The sequence below is a fragment of the Nansenia antarctica genome (assembly GCF_963989245.1).
Source record: "Nansenia antarctica genome assembly, chromosome: 1".
In the NCBI taxonomy this organism is placed as follows: Eukaryota; Metazoa; Chordata; class Actinopteri; order Argentiniformes; family Microstomatidae; genus Nansenia; species Nansenia antarctica.
Window position 1 is genome coordinate 54,007,832 of NC_137674.1, and position 14,187 is coordinate 54,022,018.

Below are 14,187 nucleotides of genomic sequence, written 5' to 3' on the forward strand. Positions count from 1 at the left end.
ATTAATCTTTAGGCTACTGTATACTTATATACTACATATTCCGGCCTGGATTGTGCTGGAGTTTGGCCTGGGCGTTGTCGGATGGATGAATAAGTCCATGTTCTTCAGTATCAGTACTAGACCTGCTTTCTTCGTTGGACTAAAGTGCATCCGAATCCAAAGGAGACTCGTCCCAGAGCCACTCCGTTAACATGTCAACCAGAACACCACTGCCTACTGTCAACGAGCGGGACACTGAACATGTAAGTATTTAATAGACTTGATGTATTGACTTCAACTCTTTTTTAGTTGGTGAATAAGTCCTTGTTTGTGCTTTTGTTTTTAGGCTTGAACAACTTTGAAAAAGGTTGTGGCCTGATTGTTTGGGGCCATAACATAAGTGTGACAAATGTTCGGCTAATGTTGAATTTTCGCTGTACCCAAAAGTGATGTGAAGTACGGTAACCATCCTTGCTGCCAGAGTTTTTCCTTTATACAACACCCTGCTTGCTACCAGTTCTAAACTATGGATGAGTCTGGCGCTGGATTCACTAAATGTTAAAGTGACAAACATTCCCAGACTGCTGCTGCACCAGGTTGTAGTTGTCAGAAGACTCAGAACCTTATAATTCTAAGATCACCAAGTTACTATCTCCGTTTAGGGCAGTCCAGAGATATTGAGCGTCAAAGTTCTTACATTCCATTATGTTTTGTGAGATGGAACCTTTGTATTATATGAATTACTAACTCAAAAATGTCAACATTTTAAAAATAACAGCACACAGGCATTAATAAACACATAATGGATCAGATTATGTAAAAAACTCAATTTTGACAAAAATGGAGATAGAACCTTATAATTCTAACGTCACGACTTGGCAGCGCGTGCCAGACGCACGGGTTCGCCAGCGCCTTTATTCTACGAGGCATCCCCACTGCTGCGACCAGCCTTCTGTCTGCTTCCTGCCCATGGTTGCTTTAGAGTCCATAAACAAAGCTGTGTACATGTTCCCACTGCTGGATTGTTTCATGAATTATTCAGGCTCTTCACCCTGGTAAGAGAGGCCATTGGGAACAGGTGACTACCACTAATTGATTAATTAGATAGTGTCAGGCCAGCGTTGAACTTGGACATCATGAGTATGAGAAAATCAATGAATAATAGGTGATTAATAAGATTGGGTGCAATTCAATACTTACTTTTTATAGCCTAGTCATTCTCAGCTAGTACGCATTCACACCCCCTTTAATTTGACCCTGAGAGGGGTAGAAACAATTTAAAGCTATATGAAAGCCACAACATTTACAAGTAATATTGATTTATCTTAAACAGGTGTAAAGAGGGAGGAGAAGCTGGGAGCTTGTGCCTACCTGGTGGTGGTGGTGGTGCCATTGGTGCTGTTTTCTTCCCATCTGCGCAGTGATTCCTTATGTTCTATGGCATCATTAAATCATCTAGGCCTATAGCCCACTGTTTATTTAGCTAGAACAAGATCCCGCCCCCTTAGAGTTGAGCGACAGGTACCCAAAATGTGTTCACGCTCCTCTGAGCATCAGTCGGACCCAGATCAATGAATTGCTACCAGCACAAAAACAGACGGGCACTCTGTTTCAATGCCATTCAAATTGCCGATGCCAGGATGAAGGGCTCCCACTCGGGTAAAAAGCATCGCATCACCGTTGTAAGTAACCGGTTTCTTCTAGAAGTGACCCATCTTAGTTAGAAATTGCGTTTTGAGGTTGTTTTCTCCATAGAGGATATGCGGCACATAGACACTTCAGATATGACGATATAACATAGAATGTGCTGGTTATTGTACATAAAGTAGGCTACCTAGGATAGACGATGCCAAGTTGTATCACTGTCTCTAGGTTATCGTATGCAACATGTTTGGAGACATTCAGATCTAGTGTGTAAGTTACTGATGTGTAAATGCGCAATTCATCTATTCATGTATGTCATTGTAGCCCTATTCCAAAATGTTGCCCTATATCACTGATTGCATGCGAGAGAACGCATAGCCTAATTAAATTAGGGTGTTTTTGTGGGTTGGGGAGAAGAGGTTAAGATAAGAACTGAAATAAGAATCATGCTTAATAACAATTTAGCTTTCACTCTCAATAGGGATCAATGTTGCATTTTCCTCGCCTCCCATGGAGTCATTGCTGCTGATGTCTGTTCGAGTTTAAACACAGTGTAGAGTCTTACATTAGACCCTCACAGTATAGAGAAGTTTACTAGCCTAATTGATAGGCTAGGCTATCTAGGCTAATCACTTGATATGTAGACATCCTCCACTTATCTACTGATGCTTGGCCAAAAAGAAGAGTAGCCTAATCAAAGATTACTGATTAATGAAAAGCCAGTACACAGAATAAAAGTGCTTTATTGTTTTGTGGTGGAATTGATCACTTCGGAGCAGCAGATTCTGTGTGGAGGCTTTTCTTCATTATTTGATATAGGCTATCTCTGACAAAACTTTCAACCCAGGGGTTTAAGTGGTGGCCCTTAGTATGGAGCACCTTACTGACTAAATTAACTAGCCTAATTCATTATCTGTACATGGCCATGTAAAAACATTTAGCCTAACTGGGTGCTTTGGCTGTATGAGGGACAGACAGATAACACTGTCATTAAGGCAAGGAACAAAACCTTTAAAATATTGTTGGTATGTGTTTGGATGATCTTTTTAAAGGTTAGGACAATTTAGTTTGCTGTCAGTTTGAGCTTGGAGCATGCCCATGCTTGCTCATTGCAGTCAGACTAGGGTATCAGGGGTAGGCCAGGTTGTTGGTGTTGTGTGCAGATGCATAATAGCATTTGTGAGGGCATTTGTGAGGGGGGCGGCGGGGGAACTAAAGTTAGGTAGTTCTAGACACAGAACTTTCTGTTCTGTAGCAGAAATTTTTTAAGTTGAACTTTTTTGAAGTTACCGTACTATATAGTATCTATTATAGGGATGGATGGTTTCCAATTATCGAGAAACCGTTAACGAAAATAACCACAGTTTTTGGTTAACCGGGATTCAAAATGAGATTGTTGAGCCGCCAATTTCAAATAATGGAACCCTGTTATACTGGTACAATACATTAATGTCAAACACCGGAAGCACAGTCGCAATACAATAAGGCTACTTCATAGCTTCACAAATATAAGTGGTCGCTGGAATGCGATTTCTTTTCAATACATTATTTGTGCATTTAAGACACATCCATAGACTTCAAACTTAAACTTCAAAGAGCCAAACAGAGATTCCTTATTTGACAGCATCTATTCTAGACAACACAGCACCGAGAGTTTGCCTAACCAGGATAATGCTAGCACCCCAAAACCAACTCAACCGGTAATCAATCAGCCAAACAGCAGTGAATATGCAAGCTGTACTCGGGCTGCACGATTAATCGATTTTAAATCGAAATCGCGATTTGACATGATGCGATTAGCAAATCGCAACGCCTGCGATTTGGGATGCATTATACAGCACGTCGGATTCAATGTTTTTTTCCTGTGTTTCAGTCATTCACACTAATCAGAAGTGCTGTGCTCCACATGGACCAGCCATTGTTCACCAATGGCTCATCAGAAGTGGCCAACGGTAACTACGCATACGCCCAACAACAACACTGCACGTGAAACGCCCACTTGTGAATCTGTGTGAAGACGTTTCAGTAGCTAGCAACATTCATGGTGTGGATAAATGGCTTCAGCAGAGTCAGAAGCACTGTTGGACATTTTAGTCCCGAAGAAGAGCAGCACTTCTGTATGGAAGTATTTTGGGTTTAGGACGACAGATGTGCAACAAAAGCAGGTGTTGTGCACGACCTGTCGTGGAACAGTCGCTACATCCCGAGGCAACACCACAAACCTGTATCAGCACTTGGGAAAAAAAAGCACCACAGGCAGCTCTATGACAAGTGTACGGTCAGAAACGGAGAGTTAAGTTAAACTCCCGTAGACCAGTCTAACGTTAAGGAAACTAGTGTTTTAGAGTTGTTTGCGGCTGTTACGCCATATGAAAAGGGCTCACGAAGGCGTGAATGTATGACTACGTTTACATGCACACCATATTCCTGTATTGTATTACAGAGTATTCCATACTCCGCTTCGTGCCTAACCACCCCGCTAGCTGTGCAGATATCCAACGATATACCAAGGCTTCTCGTTCCATAACGATCAGTAAACATGTGGATATTGTGACATGTATACACCTTAATCGGAAAATGACCCTTTTTGGCCTGGCTACTACTTTGACCTCTTATTTTTTGGAGCAGGTCACTGAGTTTCTTCTTTTTGGATGGAGGAGGCTCAGGTGCATCATGCACCACTGCTTCACAGCTGCCACCGCTGGCACCATCACCTTCATCCTCTTCTGTGTCAACCAACTCATGTATTAGCTGGCTTTTCACATCATCCAGGACCTCCACATCCTCCTCCATGGGTGGCCTTTCTGAGGAGCTCTTGAATTGGAGCAGGGTGGTACTTCTCATCCAGCACACGGCGCATGCTTGCCTTGATATTTTCTGTGTGCTTGGTGTCCTTTGGGTCAACTTGTAAAAGTTCTCCTTTGAGTAGCTCCAGCACAGGCTTTACAGAGGACACTGTATGTTTTTCACCTGAAAGAGCATCAGTCAAATCAGCAACTGGTTTCATTGCTGTGTTTATGGACTCCAACACAGAAATGTCCTCCCATGATGGGCTCAGGTGGCCATGCTTTCTGTCATCCATGAGCACCCGTCTCACAGCTCGGAGTTGCTCCAGCATCCTCTCAATAATTTTCTGCTTTGTTCCCCATCGTGTGGCAACATCCTGCAGGAAAGATACGATTTTGTTCAGTTTGTTTTCTCATTACCCTATACCATGAATAAACATTTGTTTTAATTCAGTCAGTGTTCACCATAATTAACTGTAGGTACATTATTGGCCCATGTAAGTTATATTTAAATTAATCAATTAAATTAACTATTTAAACTGAGATCATATTAAGTAGGCTAGTTCATGTTAAATGTCTATGATTCATCCATCACTCACCAGTACTAGACTGTGTTGGTGGAGATTTGCTTCAGCAGGGCTTGACATGAAGCTTTTTCAGTGAACTTATCTTTTACTTGTTCGAGAGCTCAAGTTACTTGTCCAAATACAAAGATTTAGAAAAAGCAATATACACTCACCGGCCACTTCATTAGGTACACCTTGTCAACTGCTTGTTAACGGAAATATCTAATCAGCCAATCACGTGGCAGCAACTCAATGCATTTAGGCATGTAGACATGGTCAAGATGAACCGCTGAAGTTCAAACCAAGCATCAGAATGGGAAAGATTTAAGTGATATTGAACGTGGCATGGTTGTTGGTGCCAAGCGGGCTGTTTATTTCTATTGCTGTTTAAGTGCTGATCTAATGGGATTTTCCCGCACTCTAGGGGTAACAGAGAATGGTCAGAAAAAGAGAAAATATCCAGTTCTCTTGGCGAAAATGGTGGTGGTGTAATGGTGTGGGGGATAATTTCTTGGCACAAATCTGCAGCAACTGTGTGATATTATAATGTCAATATGGACCAAAATCTCTGAAGAATGTTTCCAGCACCTTGTTGAATCTAATCTAATATCCACAAAGAATTAAGACAGTTCTGAAGGCAAAAGATGGGGTCCAACCCAGTACTATCAAGGGGTGCCTAAAGTGGCCGGTGAGTGTATGTTAGTGCAAATAACACTTCAATATCATTTTTACTATTGATTTGATAATGATGTAGGCCTATCCTTTATTCAAAACAATATTTTGTAATTATAAAAAAATATTATAATGGCCTGGGGTAATCAGTGATTTCTTTTAGATTAAGATTGGCCACAAAAGGGATGAATATTTACAAAATATGCGTTGCCGTTTCTGCCTCAATTTGTCCAACTCAAATCAATAGAAACTTTCTCAGCCTCTTAGCTTCAAATAATGCCTTTGCCGGTGTTGTGCTGTTTTCCGACTCCCCCTTCGTATTACTTGTTAACTATTAGGCTACGTAGGTCTATTTAACGACTCAGCAAGACCCAGTTGCTGGGACTCTGAACCAGCCACTGCAGTGGCACTGAGCGATTTGTTGATAACAGCAAATTGGGTGGGATGATGACTTTTTAGGTGTTTCAAATTAGTTGTGTTCGCATTTTTTACAGTGACTGTTTTTTTACGGCAAACTGGCTCATCCACATTTGCGGGTTCTCCTCTCTGATTTGGCTTGAATCCAAAGTGATCCCAAATGGGTGCAGTCGTATTCCTTTTTTCTACAAGCTCCATCTCTCTACCTTGTAGGCTGTGTTTGCCGGTGTGGACTGTACTGTATTTTATCAACTGTAAATCAATCAAATGGGTACCTAGAGACCGGTTTCTCCTATAACATTTTTGTTTTATTATTCTACAATGGAGTCACCTGTCATAGTCATCATTACGGTTTTTCCCAAAACACCACATAGGTCTAGCAACCACTGCCTTACTTGAAAATGCTATTATGTAATCAGTACTTTTTCCCCTCAAAACATCAGCTCATATTGATATTTTAAGAGTCAGTCGATATGAGCTAATGTCAATTGACAAGCCCAGCTCCGATCAATCCCCTCTAGGCCAGGAACATTGGCTATTCCAGCAGTAGTGTGATGTTCTCTCTTTCCTGGAAAGAGTCTAGGGGTATGATTTGGAGCAGTAGCTCCATGAGCCTATTACACAGTTTTTTGGATTTATTTGTACTTTTTCTGTGTCGGTTACAGCATTTTTTTCACCAAACAGAACTCCGATAGAGTTCACATTGACATTGTTTGCTAACTTTAGCAAACTAGTCCGCTCCTGGAACCCTGATAGTTTCAGTTTACAGCTCTACAGCCATTCATAATGCGTTATGTTTACGGCTCTGCAGCCAATAATAATGTGTTACGTCATCACAGCCAATCATACGATGATACGTCATCTGTTGGCAGGACCCCGAGCACTCAAAACAGACCTGAGTACATTCGGTACCAACACCGCCATGCCTTTTTTCTGTTCTGCATTATTGTTATGTTAGCCTAATTTAAGTATTCAGAGGGAGAAAGGGAGAGAGAATTCATGAGGATTAATACCAGAATAAATTAGATTTTTCACTGTTAAAGGTGTTTATTTTTGCGTTTAAGTGATTTCTTTCTTACTTTCATCTTTGCTATACCAGTCGTCAAGCCTAAGAGGCACATTTGTGAGTGACTGCAGTTGGTGAAACCGTAAACCGCTCGCATACGTGAAACCGCTATAAATAGCTCTCTTATTACTTTGTGGAATGGATTCATTGTTATTGTTGTCCGGAGGCTATCGGTAATCGGCTATCGGTTTACATGGCTTGTAAATATACTTTAGTTTTAGGACGTGTTCAAAAGAAAGGACCGTGTGATTATCTAATTATGTGTAGTTATGTGTTTTTAGCATGTTGATGTTCTATCAGCATGTTGTGATGTTATTAAAATACAGTTCAGATCTTCGTAGCGCTGTGCTTTGTTAGCGGCTGTTAGCAGCGTTTGCTTCCGGTTTCCTGGATGGAATGGAATGGACTTTATTTGTCATTGCTACAGTACAGGTACCAAACAACGAAATTTAGGAATGACAGCCAGTTTAACCCTATGTGCCTGAGGTCTAACAACATTCAAATAAGTCTAACTAAGTCTAACTTCGTCATCTTTTTTCGGATTTCAATATATGACACGTCATTTGAAAGCTTACAATCTGTAGTTTCAGTACAAGTAATGTAGCCTACTGGTTTATCAAAAAACTGGCTGGTGTCACATTTGAAAGTGTTGTAATTTTTTCTTATATATTATATAAATATATTTATATTTGTTTATATTATACAATATACCAGTCATATTCTGGAATGTGTCTAAATGTTAAAATTCCACAAGTATAGGCCTAAGCAAAATAAAGTAAAGTAACAGTTAATAAATAGTAGCATTTTTTTTATCCTTACGCACAAAAACACGTACCGAAACCAAACCGAAACCGTGACCAAAAAACCGAGGTTCATACCGAACCGTGGACCAACTGAACCGTTGCACCCCTAATTCTGAATCAACTTTTGTCTTTACCAACTGTTTGGCCATTTTTCGTCTCTTTGAATTTTCATTCTAGCTCGCGTGCTATAGGCCTAGATCAGTGCTCATTCACGATGGAACGTAATGTTGAATGTACCATTCTGTGGGTGTGTGAAACTAACTAAGTATGTTATTAATGAAAAAAGTTTATAACTAAAGGACATTTTAATTTGAAAGCCAACCTTTAATATCAAATACAGATATGATATGATTAAAACATATATTTTACATTTTATTTTCTAAATATGTTTCTGGGATTGTTCAGAGGGCCGGTTGAAATATGGGGGGGGGGCCGTAGTTAAGTGATCCCTGAGTAGAGCATCGTTTTCATTTAGTAATTTTGGGGTATTGTAGGGCTGGGTTAAAAAAATCGATTTCCCGATTCTGAATCGATCTTCATTGAATGAGCGATTATCGATTCATAAATCCCGAGATCGATCTTTCATGCATTTTCCTCCTTGCAGCTTCAACCCGCAACGAGATCTCGTGGCCAGATCTCACGCTACAATAATTTATCATATCTCACGCAACGAGAGGTCTCAACACTGTAAAATCTAAAAACATGGCGATGGCAGGGACACTCAAGTCACCACCAGGCTTAAAGGCAGATGTCTGGGTGCATTTTGCATGTACAAATTATGACGATAGAGATGATTAGGACAAAAGCAAAGCCATATGCAAGCTGTGCGCAGTGGAGGTTAAATTTTGTGGAAACACCACAAATCTACGGAACCACTTATTGAGGCATCACCCTGACGTGAAACATGGAAAAGCGGATCCGAAACAAGCCTCGCTGATAAAGACGTTTGGTTGCAAATTACAATCAAATTCTCTGCGTGCCCAACAAATTATTTTATTTTATTTGCAAGGACATACGCCCGTACAGCGTTCGAAGCCTCGTCACTAGAACCACGCTACGTGTTACCGACACGCAAACAGTTGAGTGAAGTGATAGTCCCAGTCCAGACATGTCCGCGCAGGTGAAACGTGACATCGCAACTTCACTTCAGCCAGCAGAGAGTTGCCATAACGTGTGACAGCTGGACATCCAGAGCAATGGACTCGTACCTGACAATCACTTGCCACTTTATCAGCGAGGCTCGTTTCGGATCCGCTTTTCCATGTTTCACGTCAGGGTGATGCCTCAATAAGTGGTTCCGTAGATTTGTGATGTTTCCACAAACTTATTGTTACTGTATACTACAGTATTTTAATAATAATTGATTTTCCAATTATGTTTATTCCTGAATAAAATCTTCCAATCTCCAAAAAGTGAGAAAGCAGTAATGAAAGGCTTTAGTTTCATGGACATTATGGTTTACAATGTGTTTTTTTGTTCCCCAAAATAGTATACCCTCATCTATTGCACTATTTTCGTTTGAGTTTTGCACATTTTTATTTTGTATATAACATATACAGTATATATTATGCAAATAAGCTATTTGAGACAGTCCTGAGGGATATGTGATGTCTTGTTTACCGATAGGCTATGTTTGTAGCCCCTTTATTTACACTGGCTGCAGTAAAGCACGTTAAAAAGCACTTTTTGTAGTGTCTGATTTAGCAAAATGTTGGTCAATGATGTTCATTTATGTTCCAATAAGAAGTACATTCATGTAACTGCTTTGGAGTAAATTCTTAATGTAAACATTGATATGTTTAACAATGCTACATGTTATAGGGTTCCTTGAACCATTTATAGCATTAGTTCTGAGAATCTCTTCATATTCAAGGAAAATTGATATTGTAACTAAATCGAATCGGAATCGATTCGAATCGTGAATCGAATCGAATCGGGAGCTGTGAATCGGAATCGAATCGTTTTGGGAAATCAGTGGCGATACCCAGCCCTAGTATTGTGTGTGGATTGATGGCAATTTTTATTTATTCACAATTCACGAGTGCTCCTTGGAGCCAACAAAACGACTTAATTCCGCGAACTAATTGAGTGTATCTTGAATCCTGTCTTTACAGCACACCTCACAAACTGATGGGCGCAACGAGGTCACCACAAGGCCTGGCCGCTCAGGCGCCCGCTGCCGGAACTCCATCGCCTCGTGTGCCGACGAGCAGCCACACATTGGCAACTACCGGCTGCTCAAGACCATTGGAAAGGGCAACTTCGCCAAGGTCAAATTGGCTCGCCACATCCTCACGGGCCGAGAGGTAAGATACAATGCACATTTGTCATTGATATTTGATGGTAACACTGTTTACTATTTGGTATACTGTTTACAGATGGTATACTGTTTAATATTTCACTTTCTTGTCTCCTGTGGAAACTTGTCTTGTATTAAATGATTAAATTGTGCTCTGAAATGATATACACAGAACAAGAGCAAGGGAATAAGGCTGCAGCCTCACAGAGACTTCTGTGTCTTGCAAAAAAATGTGTTGAGCTAAAGGGACTCATACAGATGAGATAACGCTTGATTATCCATCATTTCCCTGTCTGTTTAGCTAATTGAAGTTACATTTAGTTGAACTGAACTTTTAACCGATATGGATGCATCACCAGTTCTTGGTGTGTTCCATTTGTTTCTGTGTGGCTGCAGTCTAAGCAAATAGCATTAGATGTACGTACTCTACTAAAGCAGTGTAATACAGACTTACTGAAGTAACCAAAATGAAGACATAGAAGCATAACATGCGTTTAGTAGCCATTCATAGCTGTCTTTAAGGCATTGTTCTTTACACATCCTGAAATTGCACCCTGGCAATTCAAGAGCCAAGTTTGTTACGGTTGAGTGGGCAGTTTATGGGGTTGCTAAGTTGTTTGAGTGTTTTTGCAGTAAAGTATGATTTTTATTTTCTTTCTCCTCAAGGTTGCCATCAAAATCATTGATAAGACACAGCTGAATCCTACCAGTCTTCAAAAGGTAAATTCCTTGGCTTAGGCCTAGTATTGATCAATACAAATCCTTCACAAGTTTCATTGTAAGTGCACTCTCTGGTTGTGGATAACTGGGATCTCATTACGTTTGTGTAATGACCCACTTTGAAAAAAATATGCTGTGAGGTGAAAAGCAGGGAGAATTTAAACATTAAAATATGTAACGTTACCTTGTTTCTATATTATTCATAAATCTTCATCAGTCTAATTTGACTGAGGTGAACTGTGAATGTATGGGACTTATTTTCTTCACTGTTCTAGCAGTTGTAACTGCTTTGATGACCACATGATGCATCATCTCACAGGCGCTTGAAGTAAATTCAGTGATATTTTTCCACAAAAGTGTTTTGACTGCACACTCGCTCGCCTTTAGACCCCCTTAAAGGTCTCTCTCTTGTTGCACTGCATGCTGGGAGGTTGGGGGGTAAACCAGCGGCCGGTAGAGGAATCCTCTGCGGACTTGGATTTCAGGGACTGCTAATAATAGCCCCTGAGAGGAGAAATCAGAATAGGCGGCTCGTGCAATAACAGCACTCGGCCCCTGCCAGCATGGAAAGAGAAGCACTTTCCAAGTAGAAGGGGCTGTAGTGGGGAGTGGCAAATGGAGCATTTATAATGTGTAATAAACTTGGACAGATGCTTTGGTTGTTGTTTTGTACACTACTAGAAGATGTTCTCCTGAAGCTTGGCACAGAATTCTGTTGCTCAGACCTGATTGAATAGAATACTACTTTGGACAAGTGCCAGCTCAATATTCTTACATTGAGGTCGACTTGGAATGCCCTCACAGTCCAATAAATAGTTATATTCTGTGTTGTAGGACCCCTGACCTAGAAAGTCTTTGCTGCTCTGGCTTCCTCTTTCAGACCCGGACACTGTCGTCCCCTTCCATCCAGCTATGCCTATATAGATCACACTGTCACATTTGGGCCGGTGAGAGACTGATGATGTTCATCCCCACCATCTCCTATAATTAGCCAGCGCCTTTTTTCCAGGCCATCGATTTAGTTTGCTTTCCATTTGCTCGCCAATCGACAGCCCTGAGGCTCGGACTGTGTGCACTGGGTGGATGAAGGGGGGTGGCGGGCATAAGGTCGACAAGGGAGGAAGGAGGGTACTCTCTCTTTTTTTGAGCTCTATCTTTGTTCACTCCTCACAATTTACTAGGAGCCGCAGTACTTTCTGGGTTGACAGCCAAACAGAACAGTGTCTGTGAATGATGAATTGTTCTGAACCAACCACACAAGCCTTCTGAAACAGTAGCCAGGTCATCTCGGTAGAGGCTATCCATGTACTGCTGGCGGGCTGGGAATGACCATACCTCTGCATGAGAACATAGCTGAAGGTATGCCACATGTGACACGGTCTGGTCAATTGGTCCTCAAGTCTGCATCCAATTTAATGTTCAGACTTTTCTTGAAAAGTGATCGAAAAATGTAAATACATTTCAGCGTTATTGAAAATCAATGACACATTCGCTAGTCAACTAACACAGCTTCTTTTGTGAGCCTGCCAACAATGTGAAGTAGTGTTATAGTTAACTAGGTAGCAGTGGGGATTGCTCACCGAATCCATTGCATTGCAGTATTTTGGCTTGATTAGCGAGTTTGTGTTGTGATTTTCAACAACACGATTTGAAATGTATTTCCGAGTTTCAAAATAAAAGTCAGAACATTTTGAGTGGTTGCCGACTTGTGGCCCAAATGACCAAACCGTGTCACGTATGGTATTCCATGCTTTCACTTCTCCCTAGAGGAACATACCTGAAGACATAACAGGTGCCTTCTAGGAAACTGGGCAAGCAAGATGACTGCATAGTGCCATCATGGCAGCTCACGGCAGTTGGGTGTTGTGCTCTACACCAAGCGTTGCCAGTCTGTTTCTACCTCCTCTGCGTTGCTCTCCTAAGGCCTGTGACTTTGCTATCGAAGGCCTGTGCCTCAATGCAGTCCAGTCCATCTGCTTCTGCAAAACCAGACTTGTAGACTATACTGACAAAGTATTTTGCATTGTATATTGGCATACAATGACTCCTCACATTGCCTTCGTACCCCAAAACACAAAGCCATGCTTTGTCCATTCGATAATCACCACCGTACTCTCGTGACTGGTCACTACGCTGTCTGACGTAAAACTGTTGTCTGAACATTTTCCCAGAGGTGTGTGTTATTCTTGAAGGCTAGGTGATTTGGGAGCTTGAACTCTGCTCTTCTGGAGCAGAGCAGTTTGTTTCCGTCTGTCAGTAGAAGTGAGGCTGAGCGAGGAAGGTTGCATAAGCAGGATCCTGCCGGCAATGCTTGGTTGCGTAATGGAGCCGCCAGTGGGCGTCTGACGTGTCTGCTTGACTCTGCCGTGTACGGAGCAGGAGGCAGTTGGGGACGCGGGCCATCACAATTGTCTAGGACCAGCGTTGTCACTATCGCTGAGTGTCCTGAGAAGGTTTCTTCTCGCTCTGTTTTACTGTCACTATGACTTCCTACCATACATATATGTATCTATTCTCTCTGTCCATGTTTGAAAGACTTGACCAGTCTTAGACATAATGTGCATGGATAACAAATTCTCTGTGGTAAAAGGATTTGAAGTCGATACCCACAATAAAAACAACCAATAGGAACCATGTAATGGGGTCTCGTGAGCTTAGGAACATTCATTACCAGACCTTTCACTCTCATGATGTCTTAGAACATTTCTGCATTAGGCAAAAAGCTTTTACTTTAGAAGTGTGGATTAAAAATGGCTGCTCAATGATGACCTGGATTGAAGATGGATTATGTTCAGAAGTGTGAGCAAAACAATGCTTGTCCAAGAGCATTGCAGTTTAGAGTAAAGCCAATTACAAAGTAGTCTTATTTTATTTCACAACGTTAAAATACACTGCGCACCCACACTTCTCAGGACCTCATTCAGACAACCGCTGTATAGATTGTAATACTGTTCACATCCATTTTTCTATATCTTTTTTTAATCCCTCTCTAACCCCTCTTCCCTCATGCTCATCAGTTTGCTCACTGACTCTCGCTGCAGATATTTTTGTTTGTGTTGGTCTGACCTCCTTATGTAATTTGTGAAGGTGTGTGTGTGTGTGTGTGTGTGTGTGTGTGTGTCCTTATAGAAGTGAATAGTGTTTTATTTAGACCCGGGTCAGGCATCTGGGACTTGGATACAAGCGATGCAGAGTCTGAAGGGTACTCATAAAATGACCTCAACACTTAAGGGTG

At 41.3% G+C, this 14,187-nt stretch overlaps 1 protein-coding gene across 2 annotated transcripts in view; it reads left to right on the forward strand.

The window, feature by feature from the left end:
- The first annotated feature begins 107 nt into the window (after positions 1–107).
- The window catches only part of LOC308174871 (MAP/microtubule affinity-regulating kinase 3-like), a 48,132-nt gene continuing 34,052 nt past the window's right edge, over positions 108–14,187 (forward strand). For both annotated transcript variants that reach the window (XM_080549980.1, XM_080549981.1), the window contains exons 1-3: positions 108–242; positions 10,048–10,239; positions 10,899–10,952. In XM_080549980.1, the coding sequence (XP_080406106.1) occupies positions 192–242; positions 10,048–10,239; positions 10,899–10,952 (297 nt within the window). In that variant the 5' untranslated portion in view covers positions 108–191. The remainder of the gene's footprint in view (positions 243–10,047; positions 10,240–10,898; positions 10,953–14,187) is intronic.